The sequence below is a fragment of the Myotis yumanensis genome, unplaced genomic scaffold, assembly GCF_028538775.1.
Source record: "Myotis yumanensis isolate MYYU_CA2020_CCGP unplaced genomic scaffold, mMyoYum1.0.hap1 SCAF_3, whole genome shotgun sequence".
NCBI lineage: Eukaryota > Metazoa > Chordata > Mammalia > Chiroptera > Vespertilionidae > Myotis > Myotis yumanensis.
In genome coordinates, this window is record NW_027223754.1 from 176002324 (window position 1) to 176013746 (window position 11423).

An 11423-nucleotide genomic window follows, 5' to 3' on the forward strand; every position below is an offset into this window, starting at 1 on the left:
CTGATCGGCCCTGCTCTGTGGGTGATAGAGGGCGGCGCCTCAACCCCCTGATCCACCCTGCTCTGTGTGTGACAGGGGGCAGTGCCCCAACTCCCCTATTGGCCCTACTCTGTGAGTGACAGGGGGGAGCTCCTCAACCCCCTGATGGGCCCTGCTCTGTGCATGACAGGGGGCTGCGCCCAACCCCCTGATTGGCCCTGCTCTGTGCATGACAGGGTACAGAGCCCCAACCCCCCTGATGGGCCCTGCTCTGTGAGTGACAGGGGGCAGCGCCCCAACCCCCTGATTGGCCCTGCTCTGTGCATGACAGGGGGTGGCACTGCAACCTCCCCATCGACCCTGCCTTGAGTGTGACAGGGGGTGGTGCCCCAACCCCCCAATCGGCCCTACCCTGAGCGTGACTGAGGGTGGCATCGCAACCTCCCAATCCACCCTGCTCTGTGCATGACAGGGGGCGGCGCCCCAACTCCCCAGTCGGCCCTGCTCTGAGCCTGACCAGGGGCTGCACCTAGGGATTGGGCCTGCCCTCTGCCACTCGGGAGCAGGCCTAAGCCAGCAGGTCGTTATCTCCCGAGGGGTCCCAGACTGCGAGAGGGCACAGGCCAGGCTGAGGGACCCCCCCCTTCTCCCCCGAGTGCACAAATTTTTGTGCGCTGGGCCTCTAGTCCTATCTAATAAAAGAGAAACATGGTAATTAGTGTACGACCGCTACCCTTCCCATTGGCTAATCAGAGCAATATGCAAATTAACTGCCAGCCAAGATGGCAGTTAACCGCCAACAAAGATGGCAGCTAATTTGCATATGTAGGCACAGTGCTGGGAGGCGAAAGGGAAAGGACAGAAGAAGCCCCCTGCCACTGACGGTGATCAGAAACCCAGGGGAGCTAAGAGCCGGGGGAAGGGCAAAGGCGGCCCCCAGGGCCGCCTTTGCCCTGCCCCCCAGCTGTGATCAGAGAACCAGGCGCCTTTGCCGCCTCAGCCAGAGGCGTTAGGCCTGGGCAGGGGCAGAGCGGGAGATCGTGGGCAGGGGCGGAGCCTGCAATCGCCTGGAGCTGGGGGTCCCCGGCCCAGGCCTAATGCCTCAGTCAGAGGCATTAGGCCTAGGCAGGGGCGGAACCAGCCATCGTGGGGAGCAGGGGCGGAGTCAGCGATCCTGGGCAGCTGGGGGTCCCCTGCCCAGGCCCAAGGCCTCAGCCAGAGGCCTTGGGCCTGGGCAGGGGCGGAGTCAGCAATCATGAGCAGCTGGGGGTCCCCTGCCCACGCCTAAGGCCTTGGCCAGAGGCATTAGGTCTAGGCAGGGGCAGAGCGGGAGATCGCGGGGAGCTGGGGGTCTCCTGCCCAGGACTAATGCCTCCACCAGAGGCCTTAGGTCTTGGCAGGGGTGGTGCCAGAGATCGTGGGCAGCAGGGGCGGTGCTGGGAATGGTGGGAGCTGGGGGTCCCCTGCCCAGGCCTGACACCTCTGCCGGAGGCCTCAGGTCTGGGCAAGGGGCCGATCCGGTGATCGGCGATCGGAGGGTGATGAGGGTCAACTCCTCTGGCCGAGGCATCAGGCCTGGGCGGGGGGCGGAGCCGGTGATTGGGGGGATATGAGGGTCCCCTTGCCCAGGCCTGAAGCCTGGGTCAGGTGTCAGGCTTGGGCAGGGGGTGGAGCAAGCGATCAGAGGGAGATGGGGGTCCCCTGCCCAGGCATGATTCCTGGGCCAGAGGCATCAGGCCTGGGCAGGGGTCAGAGCCAGTGATCGGGGGGAGATGGGGGTCCCCTGTCCAAGCCTGACCCCTCTGGCGGAGGCGTCAGGCCTGGGCAAGGGGCCGATCAGGCGATTGGAGGGTGATGGGGGTCGACGCCTCTGGCCGAGGCATCAGGCCTGGGCGAGAGTGGAGCCGGTGATCGGGGGGGAGAGGGGGGTCCCCTGCCCAGGCCTGAATCCTGGGCCAGAGGCATCAGGCCTGGGCCAGGGGCGGAGCCAGCAATCGGAGGGGTCTGGGGGTCCCCTGCCCAGGCCTGACACCTGGGCCAGAGGCATCAGGCCTGGGTGGGGGGCAGAACCAGTGATCGGGGGGAAATGAGGGTCCCCTGCCCAGGCCTGACACCTCTGGCAGAGGCATCGGGCCTGGGCAAGGGGCCGATCCTGCAATTGGAGGGTGATGGGGGTCAACGCCTGAGGGCTCCCAGTATGTGAGAGGGGGCAGGCTGGGCTGAGGGACACTCCCCCCCACCCCCACCCAGTGCACGAATTTCGTGCACCAGGCCCCTAGTCTCTATATATAAAAGCCTAAGCAACCATTCGACTGGTAACTATGATGCGCACTGACCACCGGGGGGCAGATGCTCAACACACAGGCATGGAAACATGGAACAGAATGATGAATCTCAGAGGGAATGGGGGAGGGAAAGGGCAGGAAGAGATTAACCAAAGATCTTACATGCATACTAGAGGTCTGGTGGCATGGATTCGTGGCCTGCGGGGATCAAGCCAAAACTGGCCCAGTGCACAGATTCTTGCACCGGTGGGGTCCCTCAGCCTGGCCTGTGGGGATCGGGCCAAAACAGGCAGTCCAACATCCCCTGAGGGGTCCCAGATTGCGAGAGGGTGCAGGCCAGGCCGAGGGACCCCACCAGTACACGAATCTGTGCACCAGGCCACTAGTCTGTATATAAAAGATTAAAACCCTTTTCTTTGACTACCAAGAATGGAATATAACTGCACCGTACGTCCCATCAATGCCGCTTCCAAACTCTCTCACATCTGTCTGGTCCTTCCATCTGAGCAGCCACAGCTAATTTAAGGTTCCATCCCCCTCACCTGAGTCACTGTGATGCCTTCTCTCTGCGATGCAAAGTCAGGGGCCTAAGAACTCAGCCCTGATCGTCCCAACCGCACATAGGCAGTGGGGTCTGTGATCTCTTACCAGAATTTAAAAGTCAGCATTTAATTGACATGTATTTTTACCATTCCTGTTATGATCACTTTCTTTTGTACTTGTCCACAAAGGGCCAGGAAAGATGTTGATAACTATGCTGTCTTGGTGTTGTTTTTTAACAATAGCTTTGAAGATTTCTATCTAGTAGATGAGGTTTAAGGTCAGTTCTGCCTGCGTATTTTATTTGGAACAAAAATAGCTGGGTCAGTGATTTTTTTCTTTTTCTATCTATACTTGTGTTTCTGACCTCTCTGTAACTGAACCTAATAGCACCCTTTTTCCACTTCTTGAAACTCTTCTCCTCCTTTAAGGCACACATCACTGTCTGTGTGGTTCCCCGGTTAGAAATAAATTTCCTTCTCCAGTGTCTGCTTCCACTGCTTACGTCTCGAGTCCAGCACCTTGTGCGGTCCCTTCATTAGACAAAGTCCACCCGCCTCCTATCTCATGGGATGGGATGTATTGGCTGTGACTGTGCTTCTCCAGTGCAGAGCAGAGCACCCTTGCAGGGCGGGCCCTCTGCAGTGGAGGGAGGTGGGGCCACAGCACCACAGCGAAAGCCCAGAGGAAGTGGGATGGGACGGGTGCTGAGTAACCTGTGGTCCTGTCCCCACAGTGCCAGAACCTGGGGAAGCTGACCACTGTGCAGATTGGCCACGACAACTCGGGACTGTTAGCCAAATGGCTAGTGGATTGTGTCATGGTCAGAAATGAAATCACGGGACACACATACCGGTGAGTAAACGTCCTTAGGAACTCAGAGTTCCTGTTGCGAGACTCGCTAGACAAGAAAAGGGTTAAGAACTGTTTCTTTCTAAAGCTTTCCCCTCTGCCTTCTGTATCTTAGTTTAGTTATTTGGGTTTGTTTTGATACAAAATTGCCCCAAAAAATACTTTACAAAAACACATTGTGTTCACTGCTAATGCTTAGTTCACAAGTGTTGATTGTTGTGTTGAAAACGATTGCTGTATCTCTAATAAAAAAGGAAGAAAGAAACAAGCTTAAAATAATTTCAGTATGAGGACAGGATCTTTGGGACTCTGCTAGTTCCAGCCAGCACCCCTTTCTGTGAACATTCTCTTTTCTTCTGTAACTTATCTCTGATACTCACAGTTTGACACTATTCTTTTGAGAACTAACCACAAAATTTTGATGAGTTATGTATGAGAAAATATTAAAGAGTTATTTTAGCCTGGCCTGTATGGCTCAATGGTTGAACATTGACCCATGCACCAAGAGATCGCTGGTTTGATTTCCAGTTGGGGCACATGCCTGGGTTGTGGGCTTAATCCCCAGTAGGGGGCATGCAGGAGGCAGTTGATTGAAGTTAATGTTTCTCTCTCTTCTTCCTCTTTCTCTAAAATCAGTTTTTTTTTATCTTAAATTTTAAAAAAAGAATTAATTTGGTTGGGTGAGATAATAACCTATGGCTATACGAGAGAGAAAACGTCTTTATTATTTAGAGATTTATACTGAAGTGTTTTACATGTCCTAGTGTATGTACCTTACTTTTAAAATGCTTCAACAAAAAATGACAAGTCTAGGTGATAAGAATACAGGTGTTTGTTATACTGTTATTTTCTCTATTTTTCTGTGTTGGAAATTTTTCATAATTAAAAGAAACAACCCACAGGCACTAAAATGGTGGGCTTTACTCATGGTGCTGTTTTTTAAATTCTGATTAAAACGAGTAAACGAAATGCTGGTGATGCAGAAGGTGGTGTTTTGTGGTTGGTTGGTTTCCGTCCGGCTAGGTTCCCGTGCGGGCGGTGGCTGGGGAAAGGCGTTGACGACGGGAGCCTGGAGCGGATCCTCATCGGAGAGCTGATGGCACCCGCGGCGGACGAGGACCTGGCGAAGCAGTGCCGGACGCCCCCCCAGCAGAAGTCGCCCACCACGGCCAGGAGGCTGAGCATCACTTCACTGACGGGAAAAGCCACCAGTAAGTTGGTCCTGTGTTTCTCAGTTCGTCGCAGATGGTGCAGGTGTCACGTGGCCATTTCACAGAAAACTGTCCCATTAATGAATCGTGGCAGGGAGGTGACAAAGAAGAAAGCTGAGGAAAATTAACTTGGGAGAAGGGACTTTAGAAAAGTGGGGAGAGGAAAAAAAGGAGGAAAAAATAAGGCAAGACATTACAAATAATTAAAAGCCTGAAGAATTCGGATGTTAAAACTCAATAAAAATGCATGCTCTCTTTCAATTAAGCTATGGAAAAATGAGTAAGTAATATTTTGCCTGAAACCTAAAAGAGGAATACAAAACTGTTTGACATTACAATACTCCGACATAGCCACATTTAGTTACATAGAGCCCTTTATTCTAAGAGAAATTCTAAAAACCCCTGTCCCTACCCTCCAGCTTCATATAAGTGATGAAAAAAGATACTGTAAAGGAGTGAGTTTTGTGGGTGGCATACTGTGTTCACCTGTCATTTTTACTAGTACAGTAAACTCCTAATTTATACTAATGTGGTCTTTAGTAGGCTGAAGAATGTCTCCCAGGATATCGGATCTAATGCCTAGAATCTGTAAATGTTACTTTATTTGGGAAAAGATGTAATTAAGTTAAGGATTTTGAGATAGAGAGATTATCCTGGATTTATCGAGGGGGGCCCTAAAAGCTATCACATGTATTCTTATAAGTGGGAGGCAGAGGGAAATCACACACACAGAGAAGACGGTGTAATGATGGAAGCAGAAACTGGAGTGATGCAGCCACAGCCATGGACTGCCAGCAGCCACCAGAGGCTTGGCGGGGCAAGGGCACCTTCTTCCACAGAGCCTCGGAAGGCAACATAGCCTGCGGGCACCTTGGCCTCCAGGACTGTGAGAGAATACGTTTCTATTGTTGTAAGCCACCCAGCTTGTGGTAATCTATCACCGGAACCACAGAAAACTAAGGCAGTATGACTTAGTGAAAAATTACAGAAGTTTATCAGTGAGGTAGTTTCATTTTAGTTACAGACAATAACCATAGTAGAATAACAAAAGTACCTGAGAAGCCCTTAGTTTACTAACAAAGCAGTTTCCTTATCAATGGTTCTCAACCTTCCTAATGCCTCGACCCTTTAATACAGTTCCTCGTGTTGTGGTGACCCCCAACCAGAAAATTATTTTCATTGCTACTTCATAACTGTAATTTTGCTACTGTTATGAATCATAATGTAAATATCTGATATGCAGGATGTATTTTCAGGGGTCTCGACCCACAGGTTGAGAACCGCTGCCTTAGATAGTATTCACAATTGATATATAAAGACCCCCCCCTTATTTCTTAAATTACTCCCCTGATTCATAAATGCTCTCTGTAGTCAGAAGTAAAATTTACAACATGCACCCACCAGAATCAATAAAATTTAAAAGACTGATAATAGCAAATATTGCTAAAGATGGAGAACAGTGCAGTGCTCATACACTGCTTGTGGGAATGTAGAAGGAAAAACAGTTCAGTTTCTTATAAAGATACTAGTGGCCCAGTGCACAGATTTGTGCGCATTGAAAGGAAATTAATTAGAAGGTGGCCAGAGGGGCCAGACTGAGCAAGACAGGCCGGACACTCCCTGGAGCCAACCTCCCACAGTCCCTCCCTGGCCGGCTGCACCTGGGGCAGCGCTGCAGCTCGAAGGGTGTCTGTGGAGTGAGCGGGGTCCTTTCAGCAGGTGGGGGTCCCTCAGCCTGGCCTGCGGGGATCGGGCTGAAACTGGCTCTCCAACATCCCCTGAGGGGTCCCGGATTGCAAGAGGGCGGTTCTTGGGTTCTCAGCAGCTCCAGTGTTGAGCATCTGCCCCCTGGTGGTCATTACACATCATAGCTACTGGTCAGACAGGCTGTCGATGGTCGCTTAGCCTTTTATATATATACTAATAGATTCATACACTTACCATATACTTGCCCCCAAAATCTCCTAGATATTTAACCGAGAGAAATGAGTGTATATATATTGACACTAAGACTTGCACTCAGATGTTCATAGCAGCTTTATTCACAGTAGCCAAAATGGAAACAACCCCAATATCTGCAGTTGGATAATGGATAAGCAGGTTGTGGTATATCTATTCAGGGGGATACTTTTCGGTAATATGTTAAAGTAAACAAACTATTCATACATCTAACAGCATGGATGAATCTCCAAAATATTCTGTGGAGTGGAAGAAACCAGACACAGAAGACTAGGTACTACTCGTATATGATTCCATTTTCATTAAATTCTGGAAAAGGCAATGTAAGAATGATAGAAGGCAGGTCGGCAGTTGCCAGGGGTTGGGAGCTAGGGAACAGGATTGACTCAGCGGGGGCACAGGGGAACTTTCTGGGTTGACGGAAATTTTCTATATTATGATAGTGGTGGTGGTTACATGACTATACACCTATCAAAGCTTGCCAAGTAGCACACTTAAATTTGCTGAATTTGTTATATGCAACACCTTAATTATGCGATTTAAAATTTTAAAATAGATTTTTCCTCAGTCTATCCAAATTATTACAGCTTCTGAATGAGTGCAGTTCCAGGGGTAGTACTGTTGTGAGAAGCCTTGTTCCCCACTTTTGGTTATATTTTCTTTTCTTACTCAATAAGCATAAAATCTTAAATAACCTGAAACCCAGAGATGGGTCACTTAGTATTTTCTCACTGTGTGTGCAAGGTGATGTTTAGAGGACTCAAAGTGTTTTGTTTTGTTTTGTTTTTTAATGGAGAATAATATTTTTTAAAAATATGTTCTTAATGATTTTTGGTTTTTTAGAGAGAGAGGAAGGAAGGGAGAGGAAGAGAGAGAGAGAAAAACATCAATGAGAGCGAAACACGGATTGTTTCACTCCTGCACACCCCCTACTGGGGATCAAGGCTGCAACCTGGGCATGTGCCCTGACCGGAAATCGAACCAGTGACCTCTTAATGCTTGAGACGGTGCTCAACCTACTGACCCACACTGGCCAGGCAGAACTCAAAGTTTTAAATCAGTTTTAATATACTGCTGGTCAGTGCAGGGCTCTTTTGGAATGGATAAAAGCTTTAAAAATAGATCTTCATGTTTAAAAGAAAAAATATTCAGAGAATGGTTAAAGTGAAAAAACTCCTAGGAGCTAAAGAAACCACAACATCAGTGCTTCAGACATAAGAAGTTTCCATTTTAACCATTTTTATTCATTGGTGTAGAAAAAACTTACTTGTTACCTACAAAATGAATTTAGAGATTCTTAAAAACTAGAATGAATGGTTTGTCCTTTATGGTGTGACATGTAAAATCAATATAGTCGTTAATTTACCACAAGAAAATACCAAATCCATCATTTTTCTCTTGTTACTGACTTCTATCCCTGGATGAAACCTGTTTATCACTTTTTTATTTTTTCCATTCCTGGGGTTTGAGGGGCAAAGGCAGTTTAGATGCCACTCACACAGCCCCCCAAGCTCGCCCTCCCCCTCCCTCGGGGCCTGAAGAGCAAGTGCTGGCCCGGGATGAAGCGGTGCCCGGGTAGGGTGAGTAGCCAGGAAGGGAAGGAGTTCTGGCAGGGCGCCCAGTATACCTGGCATCTCCCCTTTTCTTTAAACACAACAGCAAAAAACACAAATTCCAAGTTAGCCTTAAGAACCTCAGAAGCCTCGATCTGTGCCCACGATGGAGCGCGGAGGAAGGTGGGGTACGGGGTGGGGTTCCTGAGGAATGAGCTGTGGGTCTTCCCTGTCCCACTCCTCAGAGTAAATCACCGTGCCAGGCGATTTACACCTAACAGCTCATTCCCAGTGACCCCTGCTTGCAGTAAGTGTATGTTGTGTACTTTCCCTGTTAGACTGAAGACACTTGACCAACCAAGGTTATAGATGACAACGCGGTAAGGCTGGGATTTGAATGTAGGGGTCTCTTGGATTCTTTTCTGTTGTGCCAAGATGCCTCTCACTTGGCCAGACTGGCCTCGGGCAGGTCCAGTGGAGCCCCCGGCAAAGCCAGTCTGTGCTGGCAAAGTGCTTCCTGCATCGGTGGCCACAGTTGCTGTCCCATAGCGCTTCGGTTTATTCCTTGCCTGAGAATTCGGCCACTGTTTATTGTTTTTCAGAGCCCAATGCCGGACAGATCCAGGAAGGAATTGGAGAGGCTGTGAACAACATTGTGAAGCATTTCCACAAACCTGAAAAAGAGGTATGATGAGCTATGAACTTAGTACAGGAGGATTTTAAAGCCGCTTTTACGCACGATACGTAAGGCGATACCAAGTGCTTTAATTTTCATTCGTCGGCTTTCTGATGGCTGCAGCCACATGCCCCACGCCTCGGCGCCTGTCTCCCTGGCGCGGTTCCTAAGCGTAGGCACAGCAGGTCACTGTTTGGCACTGTGTTGTGTCCGCAGAGAGGAAGCCTCACGGTGCTGCTGTGCGGAGAGAGCGGCCTGGTGGCAGCGCTGGAACAGGTTTTCCACCACGGCTTCAAGTCTGCCCGCATCTTTCACAAGAACGTCTTCATCTGGGACTTCATAGGTAAATTCAAGCAGGTGGATGCCAGTGTAAGGTCATTGAAATGCTTCTTAGAAAACACAAAGATCCAGGAATTGGGCATAATAAGAGCTCATTTTAAGGGAGTATGTTTTTTAAAAAAATAAATATCAAATAAGCACTGTCCTTTCTTTTCATTCAGTCAACAAATATTTATAGTGCCCACCATATTCCAGACGCTATTCTAGATGCTCAAGACATATATATGTCAAGATATAACTAGCCCTAGCCAGTCTTGCTTAGTGGTTAGAGCATCGGCCCGTGGACTGAAGGGTCTTGGGTTCAATTCCCGCACGTTGATTGCAGACTCGATCGGGGCCTGGGTCAGGGTGCCTGCGGGAGGCAACCAATCAGTGTGTCTCTCTCACATGATGTTCCTCTCTCACTGTCTCTCCCTCTCCCTTCCACTCTCTCAAAATCAATGGAAAAAATATCCTCAAGTGAGGATTAACAACCAAAAGATATAACAAAACACGAAAATTCCTGTGGTTGGTAAACTTACATTCTGGTGGGGGCAGGGAGGACAAATAATACAAAGCAACATAATAAATATGCAATTCATCTGTTATGTTTGGTGATCGTTGTCTGGAAAAAATAGAACTAGGTAAGAGGAAATGGAGTGTAAATGGGCGGTTATAGGCTTTGTTGACAAGGTGACATTTGAACAAAGACTTTCAGGGAGTGCGGAAGTGAGCCCTGTGCATCCTGGGAGGAGGGCACTCAGCTGAGAGAAGGGCCCGGGCAGGTGCCCCCTGAGGCAGCAGTGCGCCTGGCCATCCTGTGGAATTGTAGGGGGATCGGGCTGAGCAGTGAGGGGAGAGAAAGGATTTGGGGGGAAGAGGTATTTACTACAAGAGACAGGTTGTGAGGGGCTTCCAGGCCTTTGGAAGGACCTTGGTCTTTATCCTGAATGAAATGGAAGTTATTTGGAAGGTTTGGATATAAGGAGTGACGTGTTTGAAAAGGATGACACTAGCTCTGTGCTGTCCAATATGGTAGCCACTCGACACAGGTGCCCATTTAAATTCAAATTGTCCTCATTTACATTTAAAATGCACCTTAGCTACCCAGCCCTCCTGTAGCTATCAGTGGGACCTTACAGAGGGGAACCTTTCATGGGCACAGTCCCCTCCAGTGTCTGCTCCAGCTTGCTGAGCTTGGTCGTCTTTATTTTGGTATGCAGCTCTTCTAGAATTCCCAGTTTCGTTAAAGGGGTGATTAATCATTCGTGTTTTGTACATAAGGCCTAGTTGATTTCATCTAATTTAGAATTTTTGGACAAAGAAAGGAAAGTTGACAGATTAGGCCCCCAGGAGTGATTTTTTTCTTTCCCTTCTAGAATGCCTGGAATATGGCTCCTGCTTCTGACATGTGTACACATACCTCTTTCTCCAGTTCACTGGCTCAGTTCCATTTCAGAATTGTGTTGCAGGGTAAGCCTGGCATTCTGCAGCTGGAACCAGGGCCCCCGTCCCAGTGGCTACCGTGTCTTTGCTGCTTACTCCTGGGAGGTTCCAGTCAATAGAGGAGTCTGTTTTTATTTTTCTTCTTCTTGCCAATTTCCATTTCAAGCAGCTCTTCCAAAGAGAGTAGCTTTTCCCAGCCTTCCAGAATGCAGTCTAGATTAGAAAATAAACTCCCGGGAGCACATTCCTGAAACATGGACCTCTAGACTTCATTGTGAAACCAATGGTGAAATGATGATTTGGGTTCCAGGACTGGCTCTAATGCAAAGCACCGTTAGTGTTTCCAGGTAAACCTACAGGATTCGTCTTTCTCTGACAAAGTGCTGATGTGTATTGTGATGTGATTCTGACTTCCTTCCCCAGAGAAAGCGGTCGCTTATTTTGAAACCACTGACCAGATTCTAGACAACGAAGACGATGTCCTTATTCAGAAACCCTCCTGCAAAACCTTCTGCCATTACGTCAATGCTATTAACACTGCCCCCAGGAGCATCGGGAAGGACGGCAAGTTCCAGATTCTAGTTTGCCTTGGAACACGGTATGA

General features: G+C 48.9%; 1 protein-coding gene across 3 annotated transcripts in view; it reads left to right on the forward strand.

Moving 5' to 3' along the window:
* DENND5B (DENN domain containing 5B) overlaps positions 1 to 11423 on the forward strand; it is a 169699-nt gene that overhangs the window by 151699 nt on the left and 6577 nt on the right. For all 3 annotated transcript variants that reach the window (XM_070410481.1, XM_070410479.1, XM_070410480.1), the window contains 5 exons: positions 3541 to 3659; positions 4680 to 4867; positions 8982 to 9064; positions 9272 to 9398; positions 11243 to 11417. In XM_070410481.1, the coding sequence (XP_070266582.1) occupies positions 3541 to 3659; positions 4680 to 4867; positions 8982 to 9064; positions 9272 to 9398; positions 11243 to 11417 (692 nt within the window). The remainder of the gene's footprint in view (positions 1 to 3540; positions 3660 to 4679; positions 4868 to 8981; positions 9065 to 9271; positions 9399 to 11242; positions 11418 to 11423) is intronic.